Source organism: Gigantopelta aegis, chromosome 3 (assembly GCF_016097555.1).
Source record: "Gigantopelta aegis isolate Gae_Host chromosome 3, Gae_host_genome, whole genome shotgun sequence".
NCBI lineage: Eukaryota > Metazoa > Mollusca > Gastropoda > Neomphalida > Peltospiridae > Gigantopelta > Gigantopelta aegis.
The window spans coordinates 31270212-31282373 of record NC_054701.1 but is presented as its reverse complement, the minus strand read 5'-3'; the positions used below and the strand labels follow the sequence as shown (position 1 = coordinate 31282373).

The 12162-nt window shown below is 36.0% G+C and overlaps 1 protein-coding gene across 2 annotated transcripts in view; it reads right to left on the bottom strand.

Annotated features, from left to right (window-relative positions):
- Positions 1 to 1351: 1351 nt before the first annotated feature.
- The window catches only part of LOC121367885 (beta-ureidopropionase-like), a 39199-nt gene continuing 28388 nt past the window's right edge, over positions 1352 to 12162 (bottom strand). Inside the window, exons 13-15 of one of the 2 annotated variants that reach the window (XM_041492330.1) lie at positions 7234 to 7320; positions 5101 to 5213; positions 1352 to 3216 (exon numbers count right to left, since the gene is read on the bottom strand). In XM_041492330.1, coding sequence (XP_041348264.1) covers positions 5124 to 5213; positions 7234 to 7320 — 177 coding nt within the window. In that variant the 3' untranslated portion in view covers positions 1352 to 3216; positions 5101 to 5123. The remainder of the gene's footprint in view (positions 3217 to 5100; positions 5214 to 7233; positions 7321 to 12162) is intronic. The other variant, XM_041492331.1, reaches the window with a different exon arrangement.

Genomic DNA, 12162 nt, shown 5'->3' with positions numbered 1-12162 from the left:
AAATCTCACTCCCCAACTCCCTTAATTAATTAATTTTGAAAGTACTACTACATCTCAAAAGACATTCAAACACCGAAATATTGTATGTCAGGTTTTATTCCATAGCTGTATTTAACCATAACATACCAGAGTATAATAAAGCACTGTGTAAAATGCATTCTACAGCATGCACTAAAATCTTTAATAGTCCTCCAAATATAACAACAGGTATAAATGCATAATGTTACATTGTATTGTTTATATTTCAATAACTGAAACTTTTTATTCAATTCCATAAAGAAGATGGCTAGTTAATACAGGTAAGAGATATAACTACTATATTGCTACATCATACATGTAAAATATAACTTGTCTTGAGTAACAAACAAAATCATACACATGAATTTAATTTGAGAATTAAATGAGTTTGCAATAGCTCATAAGACACAAACAGTATATGCATATAATTATACTTTCAAAGCTGCCATTGTGAAAAGATGGAAAGTATTCACCTTACAATATAAAAATCAAAATTCATTCCCATAACAATCCTGAAACCCAAATATACCTCATGAGATTTGCAATATTCTGTAAAAAAAAAAAGACAAAATAAAAATAATAAAAATCTTCTTTAAAGCCGCACACCCTAGTTCCATCCAGCGAAAATAAATTATAATTTGGTTAATCTACAAACCTGTAACACACTTATATCACGTTTTTATCAAATGGAGTGAAAAAGCAGGTTTTATATCTATAAATACCATGGGAATCCCCATGTTCCAATTGCTTGAAATAATTTTGAAAGTTTGTATTCTGATGTCACCGGTAGATGTCACTCGAAGCACAACAATGCCTACCTCACGACAAATTTCACAGACTTGGGGTGCGTTCTTTTCACCTCTCCTGGACATGTTCCAACTGTTCTGTCCTGGTTGTATCCCCTCTCCAGATATCGTAGGACTTAGCAAAATTATTGGTTTTAAGGGTTTGTAACGTTTTGTATTGAGATGCTTACTTGTCTGAACTTTATTGTTACTGAAAATTTTCATGAACTGTGAAGAAAAATCTCACAAATGAACAACAACAAATCGGATGTTGATTGCGCGAACCGTGCACGAGAAAACAAACCGAACCAAAATGATAACGGTCACGTGGTATACCAACGTCTGTGACATTGAAATGGAAATATCCCGTCTAAAAATAGATTAGACCTTGTCTGCTCAACGGTTTTTTCTCAAAAGTGTGTCCGTTTTTCAGAAATACGAAAAATGCATTTTGTGGTATTACAAACACCAGGATTACCAGGATTACCAAAAAACACTTCAGGTGAATGGAAATGTATATTCTAAATAATAAACGGTAAGTAAAGTGCAATTTTATTTGTGAAAAAAATGGGTTTAATAGCGAAAAACAATGCCGTAATGGTTAACAACTAGCCGTAACTAGGGTGTGTCCCTTTAATAGAAAACACCAAACTGTATCAAGTAAATAAAATAACGAAAAAACCTCCACAAACAAACACCCCTCCCCAATCCCTCCCCCCAAAAAACAAACAAACAACATACATCAACAACAGACAAAGTGAAGTGAAGGTACTAGTAATATGCTAATTAAAAGGGAATTAATAAAGAATAATTAACAAGATTAGAGATTCACAATTCAAGAGACATAATTGTGCAATAGTACTCAACATTAATACAAGAGTTGTTCAACCCCTTCAGTACAGGGATCAGGGATCTGAACAAGTCTTGGTGTTCAGTTAAGAAGACAGTTACTGGGTAACAACGATGTAACACTCAAAAGGGCCTGGATGTTATGGAATGCATTATATTTCCATTCAACAAACTTGGCAGAAACAGCCAGATTTTACCTTTGCCATTAAGGTGAAGAAATAATGCTCATTACAACACAGGTTTTTTTTTTTTTATGATTTTATCAGATTTCGATATTACATTTTCTTGATAAGTAATAATGTTCTCTCACACGTCTCATATAATCAGAGTTAGTGCAGGGTTCCATCCAGCTGACTGTTTTTCTCTCATTCCAACCAGTGCACTACAAGTGGTCAAAGGCCGCGTTATGTGTTTTCCTGAATGGGAAAGTGCATATCAAAGATCCCTTACTGCATTAGGAAAAATGTAGCAGGTTTCCTCTGATGACTTCATGCCAGAATGTTTGACATTCAATAGCCGATGATTAATTAATCAATGTGCTCTAGTGGTGTCATTAAAGCAAACAAACTTTAACTTTATCAGGCTTTGAGTTTCAACTTCCTTGAGAGGTGGCAGTAATGTCCTAACACTATGTGGTAGTAATGTCCTAACACTATGTGGTAGTAATGTCCTAACACTATGTGGTAGTAATGTCCTAACACTAGTCTCATATAATTAGATCTGGTGCATGGTCTTGAGACCCTCATTTTCTGAACTTTTAGCCTTAATAAGATCCATACAATCTGAACGCTACAACAATCCAAGTCTTGCATGAGTTGAACTATAAATTCCAGGGGCCTATATCACAAAACATCACAAGTTTATGTCTACAACTAGCAGGGATACCAGTCATTCATTTACATGTCTTTGACATCTATTTCACACAGAAAATTAAATCATTACGGACAATGGAGCATTTTAAGGACAAAAGAAAACGAAATATGTGTACTTCAAACTAGTTTTACTGTATTTTTAATAATAAGAAGAACTGTGGTTTATTCGTAGATTTACGTTTACGTGCAAAACTAGGCTTACGATGTTTTTAGAAACTGGGCCCAGACCCAGTGATAATTATAGTGCTGGGGACTCAGGTGGTCTTAACCTGGGAAGGATTCCAATAAAAACCTACAGGACACTCTTGTCTACGTTTTCCCTGGACACTTAATATTGCACTGTGCCCCAGCCCACAACCTTGTAGTGGAACCTCTGGTATTCTGTGTCAAGGATGTTGATAAAAGCAGTTTCATATGACGAACTTGCACCGATCTGCTTCTTCCATGCGGCAAAATAATAATAATATTTAAGATATCCAAAACCATGATTTTATGTAAAACACTCAAACATAAAATACACTGCATCCATATTTGCTATGACCACTCATGAATAGTCACATTTCTTAAAATCTCTGTAGTATGTAAGCTATATGTAGTAAGTACTGATAAAATATGATACAAAATCTGGTAAATGCTCTCTAAAGGTCGAGTCCCTGTAGATAAACACACAAACTTTTCATCTGTTATAATACCTGAAAAACAGTAAAAGTGAACACAAATTAAATCAAATTGACTTCTTTTATTTTTTCAATACAGATGATTAATGATTTTTTTTCTTCTCAGAAAATATAACTTTTGTAATAATAACGCTAGACAATAATAGAAAGGTTACTCTTGAGCATAATACAACAATGTTGTTAAAATCAAGAATGCAGTATCCAACAATGATTTGTTGCAAATGATCACAAAGTTCTAAATGTTAACTCTCTTATGGGTGAATTATAAAATATAGTCAAGAAGTAGGATTTGCATGCATCCGAGTATAAATGTATATCATTATACAAGTACCAGGTAATATTTCAGACTCTCAAGTCTGCTTAATAAAAAAATTTGTTTTAACAGAATTACGTGCCTTGCCTACCACGATTCAGTGAATAAAAAACCCAAAATATTTTTATATCTAAGTTTAAGGGCCATAACTCTGTCAGACATGGATGAATCCCCTATTTGTAGAGTTATAGCACTTGAATATATTCCCATGAAAGTCAGATTTGATCTGCGAACTGGCCTCGGTGGCACAGTGGTTAAGCCATTGGACTACAGGCTGGTAGGTACAGGGTTCGCAGCCCAGTACCAGCTCCAACCCTGAGCAAGTTCTTAAGGGCTCAATGGCTAGGAGTAAGGCCACTACACCCTTTCCTCTCTCACTAACCACTAACCAACTAACAACTAACCCACTGTCCTAGACAGACAACCCAGATAGCTGAGGTGTGCCCAGGACAGCGTACTTGAACCTTAATTGGATATAAGCACAAAAATAAGTTGAAATGAAAATGATCTGTGAACCGGCCTCGGTGGTGTCGTGGTTAAGCCATTGGACATAAGGCTGGTAGGTACAGGGTTCGCAGCCTGGTACCGGCTCCCACTCAAGAGTGAGTTTTAACGACTCCATGGATAGGTATAAGACCACTACACCCTCTTCTCTAACACTAACTACTAACCCACTGTCCTAGACAGCCAGCCCAGATAGCTGAGGTGTGTGCCCAAGAAAGCGTGCTTGATCTCGAATAATTTTATCAAAAATGGGCAAATCCTCATTTAAGTGGAATTCAATCTGTAACTCTACATGATAAACCTATACAAAATCATTCAATTCAATATCTGGAGGCACTGCAAAAAAAACGTCTGAAAACCTATGAGAGACAGATAGACAGACAGGCAAGCAGGCAGGCAGGCAGACAGACAGACAGACAGCAGGACAAAAAAAACCTAGTCCATTCCACTTGGACCTACATGTGTATAGGGCACTAATAATGTTTTTTATGCAACATTCAGGATTACTTTAGTTCTTTAAAAAAAAAAAAAGGGGCGGAGCGTAGCCCAGTGGTAAAGTGCCCACTTGATGTGTGGTCGGTCTGGGATCGATCCCTGTCGGTGGGCCCATTGGGCTATTTCTCGTTCCAGCCAGTGTACCACGACTGGTATATTAAACGTTGAATTATTAGTAACATCCTGGACTTACATGAGATACTAAACTAAATACTGGATTAATTATATGGACTAGTATTATATACAGGTATTTAACTAGTTATATGAACTAGTATTATATTATGGACTAGTGACATACTGGACTTATACTGTATACTAATTAACTACCGGACTGATATAGACTGGTATAACATACTGGACATATTACATCAGGTGAGATTATTCAGTCTCTTTGATGATGTGTGGCTTGTAGTCTGGACTTGTACTACATACTAATTAACTACTGGACAGATATAGACTAGTATAACATACTGGACGTATTACATCAGGTGAGATTATTCAGTCTCTTTGATGATGTGTGGCTTGTAGTCTGGACTTGTACTATATACTAATTAACTACCGGACTGATATAGACTAGTATAACATACTGGACATATTACATCAGGTGAGATTATTCAGTCTCTTTGATGATGTGTGGCTTGTAGTCCGGCTTCACTGCTTCAGTTAGTTCTGCTGCATACATGTCAAGGCGCTGTGTCATCTGTTAATATAGTAAACGTATATTTAATTAGAATCTTGCATGGTCGAAGACTTCTGGGGCAGCATCATTTGTCAAGCCCTGCAACCACCCACGGCTATCGACAATGCTGTGGCACTTTTTTATTGGCATGATTTTTTTGCCGTGGATATTTTTTTAATTGCAAAGGTTGTTTCTTCGACCCTTTAATTAGGTCAAATGAAACATTCCGCCACTTTGGCTGTGATTGTGACCTTCTATAATTTGAAATTATTGCTTAATGATTTAAAACTGGATTATATTTATTTGCTAATAAATCTGTATGAAAGAAAATATAAAATGTATTGCCATAATATACTCTTAAAAAACAGTAGGGGAAATCTACCCAGTAGTAAGAATTTACAATTGCTAAAATTGTAAGGTATATTAGCTGGGGGAAATGGTTATATGATAATAGTGAATTATTTGGGCAAACATTACAAGCGGTAGTTCAGTATTACAGTAGGTTTTATGACCACCAAAGATCTTGAAGGACGATTGGGGTCAGAAGTGAAAATTTAAAATTTGGGAAAATTTTAAAGTTGAGGGTTTTTTTTTATCAGTAAATCGCAAATTGAAGCAATAAAAATGACTAAAAACAAAACAATAACAACTGTATGATCAACAGAATGAAACAGATTGACAGAAATAATGTTCCACAGTGATTAATGGACCTTCCTGGAAATTGTCAAAATCGAGAATGACACCCCACGCATATGTACTGGGCAACTGCGTGATGCACGTGCAAACTATGGAATGTGTTTCGGTGTGTTGCTAAACAGAACTGAACGTTCTTTACTAGGATGTCTGTGGTCAAAACGTATGGGTATGTGGTGTCATTCTCGATTTTGACAATTTCCAAGAAGGTCCATTAATATAATGTAATGTTTGCCCAATTAATTCACTATTATCATATAACCATTCCCCACAGCTAAGATACCTTATAATTTTGGCAATTGTAAATTCTTATTAGAGTTCCCCTACTGTTTTTTGAAGAGTATATATAACATAAAACATAAAATTAATGCGAAGACCAGTGGTCCAGTACTGTTATTCAACACATTGGAAATATATTTTTTCATATCTTCATTTTTGCAAGCACATTCTTTTACACATTACTGTTTCATTTCATCATTGTTTAAGAATACTTATTATAGCAAGTATTTAAAGCCAAGGCCCTTCACATGCCTTTCCCAGAAATGTTGTTAATTAGTCTATAATTTTATTATTTCAGTGATCCCTACGATGCATATACATACATGTATTATAAAGTAGATGATTTTTCTTTTGAAAGTATATCATCATCTTGTTCTGTTGTAAACTTCACAATTCACTTTTCAGTATTGTTATCCATGTTCCCATACAATTACTTAGTACAACATGTCTACACAATTAATTACCTTCTCAAGCCACTAGTGAACATTCTGCGTTATTACAACATGCAGAGAAAGAAAATGTCCGTGTGAAAAAACTTTTTTTGCATGCAGAATGCCCTTGTGTAAAACATGTACAGTGAAACTCCTCTCAACAGGACACCATCGGGACCAAGTAAAAAGTCCGGTTTAAAGAGGTATCTGGTTTAGAAAGGTTCTCTTCTGCACAGATATTTAAAAAGGGACCATGAAAAACGTCTGGTTTTGAAGGAATTCCAGTTAACAGAGGGTCCGGTTTTGAGAGCTTTCACTGTATATGAAAAAGGTACTGTGTATATTTATTCAAGCAATAAATGTGCAAGTGGAATTGTGTGCAAAACTGCATTAATGAAATGCGGGCCTTACATAGGCTATGTTTTTCAACCACGTTTATAATGCACACATAATTATCATGAACAAAACATACATGTGCAATATGTGCATGAATACATGACATATATACACATACACACATGTGTATTCTGATTCCCAGTAAAGCTTCAAAATTAACATACATACCAGTATTGTGCTTGAAGAACACAATTAACATACAGTATTACACACAACTCCTGTGCACACTTCCATACAATTACCCGAAAAGTCCATTTGTCCTTAATTTGACGACAGAGGTTTAGATCCATCTCAGCAATAATAAGACCGTCACGTGTCCGTGATAAGGCCTGAAAGTAGATATACACATACATGAAGGTACAAGAAAGAAAGAAATGTTTTATTTAACGACGTCAAACATATGGTCAAGAACCACACAGATAATGAGAGAGGAAACCCGCAGTTGCCACTTCATGGGCTACTCTTTTCGATTAGCAGCAAGGGATCTTTTATATGCACCATCCCACAGACAGGGTAGTACATACCACAGCCTTTGATATACCAGTCATGGCTGGAACGAGAAAAAGCCCAATGGGCCTACCGACGGGGATTGATCCCAGACCGACCGCACAACAAGTGAGCACTGTACCACTGGGCTACGTCCCAACCCCATGAATTAAGGTACAAAGTTAAAGTTTATCTTCTTTAATGATGCCACTACAGCACACTGATTAATTAATAATTACATGTAGCTATTGAATGTCAGAAACATGTTACATTTTCCCCATTACATCCACTTTCCCATACAGGATAGCACATACCATGTCCTTTGATATATCAGTCATGGGCACTGGTTGGGATGGGAAAAACCCAAATGAGTCTGCCACGGAGGTTTGATCTTCTGACCGAAGCACCTCGGGTGAGCACTACTGACTGAGCTAACTCCCATCCCAGATACAGGAATATGCTTTACTTCTTAGAATCACTTTAAAGGAGGTGACAATTAAGGCATTTGGCCTGGTATGCATATTCAACGATATATAATGCACATTATGTTTTCTTGGTTAATTGGTATTTTCTTTCCGTGGCCTGTACCTGTGGTTCCTGATTGGCAGGTGTATATTTAGACGGTCCCCAGACACTGTGTCTAGACACACTAAAATGACGTGCCTCTTTTATGAAGATCACAGGGTATTGTGTGATAACAGCTTGGATACACCTCAAATCGTAATGGACATTACCAACTGCCCTGCTTTATTACTGTAAGTAATTCTGTAAAACCCTTGATTAAGTAGACTTTCCCATCTAAAATCACAAAACTGACCAATTATGTCGTCCCAAAGAAAAGAAAAGTATCACTTGGGTATCGTGAGTGGTAGTTTTTGCTCGAACGTGCCCTACCAATAGGCCTCTAATAGTATGCATTTTTTCTTTGGATTTTAAAAAAAAGAAAAATACTATAACTCCATTTCATTCTATTGATGTAACCTGAAATATATTTAGTTAAATAGTTTATTATAGAGAGAGTGACCTGCCCTTGACTCAGATGGTCGTGTAATAGTGCTCGCTCGGAGAAAATGATTCAAAGTTAAGTTTATGCCAAGCAAGGTGGTTTTGAAATGTCTGTGGAGTGGTGGATTTGTTCATGGTCTTCATTCAATGGTTCTGGTTTCTGGTGAGTGAGGTAAATCGCTGCTATCCGTAGACGAATTTGTGTGAACGTGCATGCTTTGCACGCGACCGCCATCTTGGAAGTTTAATGACATGTACGTTCTGTGTTGACAAAGTGAATGGCCCAGTGTTCTAATGCAGGAAGATGTAGTACAAGAAGCACCCCCCCCCCCCCCCCCCCCCCCCCCCCCCCCCCCCGAGATAATCCAGCAGTTCTAAAATCAAAAATGACAGATAAAACTGAGTTGGCACAGGTCCTTGAGGCGATTAGAGGTATGGAAACAAAAATAGAGAGGGTAGAAAACAAAATGGTGCAGCTGGAAAAGTCGTTACTCCAAAAGGTAGATGAAAAGTTGTCGAGTTTAGAGTTAAGCATGAAGCTGCAAATAGACTCCACAAAAACTGAAATTAATTTCGAACTGAACGAGGCAGTTAAAAGTTTATCTTTTGATATAGAGACAAACAAAACTGGATTAGAAAATGTCTGTCAGTGCCAAACAGCAATTAAAAGCCAAACAGACGATACAATTACAGAGTTAGAAAATCAAATGATTAAATTAGAAATCCACGAAAGAAAGCGAAATCTATTGATTTACAGTGTACAAGTGGACCAGTCACTAGAAAAAGAAGATACAGAGGCAGTTGTTAGAACCCTCCTACACAAGTCCGTGAAGCTCGACCAGACGATTGTGGAAGCTATGAGCTTCATAAATGTTCACCGACTTGGTCAACCAAAGAGTAGCCCTCCAGTGACAGCTGGATCTCCGTCCCAATCTTCTCCACCGGCCATTATTGTTGCGTTTGTGCACCAGAGTAACAGGGATTTAGTGCTGAACTCAGCAAAGAATCTATAGGGGACACGAGTAACAATCAGGACGGATCTGCCAGTTAAGCTGAAAAAAAAGAGGGGCTTGCTTGCCAGTCACGCATATAAACTTAGGAAAGAAAAACACATGAAAACCAGAATAAGAGTTGTGGATGCTGATGTTATTCTCGAAGCTAGAGTGGATGGGTGTGTGTGGAAGACCATTAAATTTAATGCATGATGCCCATAATGTTTTCAAATAAAATAAATGACTTTTGTATATATGTTCATATTTGTATCATTCCTTGGCTAGCTTACAACCTATTCATGATCTCCACCCCACAACTTATGTGACGGTATGTAATCTTTTCTGAGTGATCCAACAAAGATGCTATTAGATTGGTATCATGCTTAACACACGAACAGTTCCGTCCTATACAGTACTCTCGTATGTGTTTCTTTCTAGTAAAATAGTAGCCAACACACATCCACACAAACTGCTCATTCATTCATTCATTCACACACACACACACACACACACACACACACACACACACAGACACACACACTCAAGCCATTGCTTTGCTCTTGTATTGTAGTTTGGTGTTCCAACAAATACTTATGTGCATGCATGTACATTATATGATCATTGTGTACAGATTATGAAATAATATACATTAATAATCAAATATGCCAACTTTCAATATCACATTAATGTATAAAAACACTGAAACATAAGTAACAATTAGGTATATTGTATTACTAATGCATATCAAAGTTGTGAATGCACTGGCATATATAAGCCGTAATGTAAATCCATGAAGGGAAACTATTGGGTAATCATATTTTGGTCTATCAAACATGCATTAAAAATTGTTCTCTTCTGAATATCGGTAGTTACATGCGTGTAAGATGATGAACAGGCCTATAGTAAGTATATAAACTATAATACTAAATATAATTATGTACGCAACCTGCGTGTTGTTGAAACGATGAAAACCTTACCGCGGATACACAGCAGAACTATATACAGTAAATGTGCAACCTGTCAAGGTGTACTTTCAGTGTAACATAATAATTGTATATACTTACCCATTCCACTGTTGTTTTGATAGGGAAATACTGAATACCAAGGTATGGTTATCCAACTTTTTCTGTGTACAATTACCGTATGACTGGTAACAAAGCTGGCGACAGGCGTGCACTTGATGTCGCACGTGCAGTCACTGAGTGTCAAAACAGTTAGAAATACCACCTGTTTTGGTTTGTTGTTATGCACATACTGCTCCCCTAAAGCGCAGTACTGTTACACATACATCATTTATTGTTGGGTGTTTTTCTGTTTGTTGTTTTTTAGGTTATTTATGTTCTCTTTTCACTTCCCACTATTTTGGGTTTTGATTGTTATTGTAGGGTCGTTGTGCAACACGGTTGCCAACGACCTATTGTTTACTTTTTATGTTAAAAAAGGCTTTGGTACAGAATATCATATGTACATATACATTTATGAGTTTTTGGTTAGTGGAGGAAGGTTATCAGGATTCACTAGGAGTATATCTCAAGGCTCATGTATATCACTTACATTATTATTATTATTATTATTAAAGTTAAAAATGTTCTTTGTCAAAATTCCAAATGAGTAGTAGTATTAAGTTTGTGTCTGCAAATTGTCAGGGCCTTGCAGATGAAAAGGTTTTGAGAGATGTGTTAAATTACTATAAATCAAAAACATATTCAATAATATGTTTGCAGGACATTCATAAAGATGAAAATGGTGCACGGCGGATGAAACATTTATGGAATATGCACACACTAATAGCACCTTATAATACAAGACAGAGAGGAGTTGCTATTCTATTTAATAATGATAATGAATATGTTATTGATAAGGAACATACCTTCATAGACCCAAACGGTAATTACATAATAGCTAGATTAACGATAAATAAACATACTGATTTGACTATAGTAAATATTTATGGTCCAAATGAAGATTCACCGCAATTCTATTTGGATATTTTTAATAAAATTAATTTTTAACAAGAAAACGTGATATTTTGTGGAGATTGGAATTTTGTATTAGACCCACAGCTAGATCTCGAAAATTACAAATGTATTAATAACCTAAGAGCAAGACAAGCAGTATTAGAAACTAACTAAAAATGACTTAATAGATGCTTGGAGAATATTAAATGGGGATACTAAATCATTTACGTGGAGGAGGAAAAAACCTAGACAGCAGGCTAGACTAGATTATTTTCTTGTATCTCCAAATATTTTTGACAAAATTTTAGATGCTAAAATTACAATACCTTATAGATCTGACCATAATGCTATTAATATAACGTGTAATTTTTCGGACCAAGAATGCGGTAGAGGATATTGGAAATTTAACAACTCCCTATTAAAGGACCCATCCTATTGTACTCAAATTAAAAATATAATAAAAGAAACGAAAACTGAATATGGTCAACCAGTGCAAAATAAAAATATTCAAATGATATGTAATGCTGACATAAACTTTAAGATACCAGTATCATTATTTTTAGAAACATTGTTAATTAAAATTAGAGGTAAAACGATATCCTATGCTACCTGGAAAAAACGTCAGGAATTAAAGGAAGAAACCGATTTAGAAACAAAAATATCTAATATTCAAAAAGAAATAAATACTAATTTTCAGAACATAAATGAAAATATTTTAGATGAACTGCAA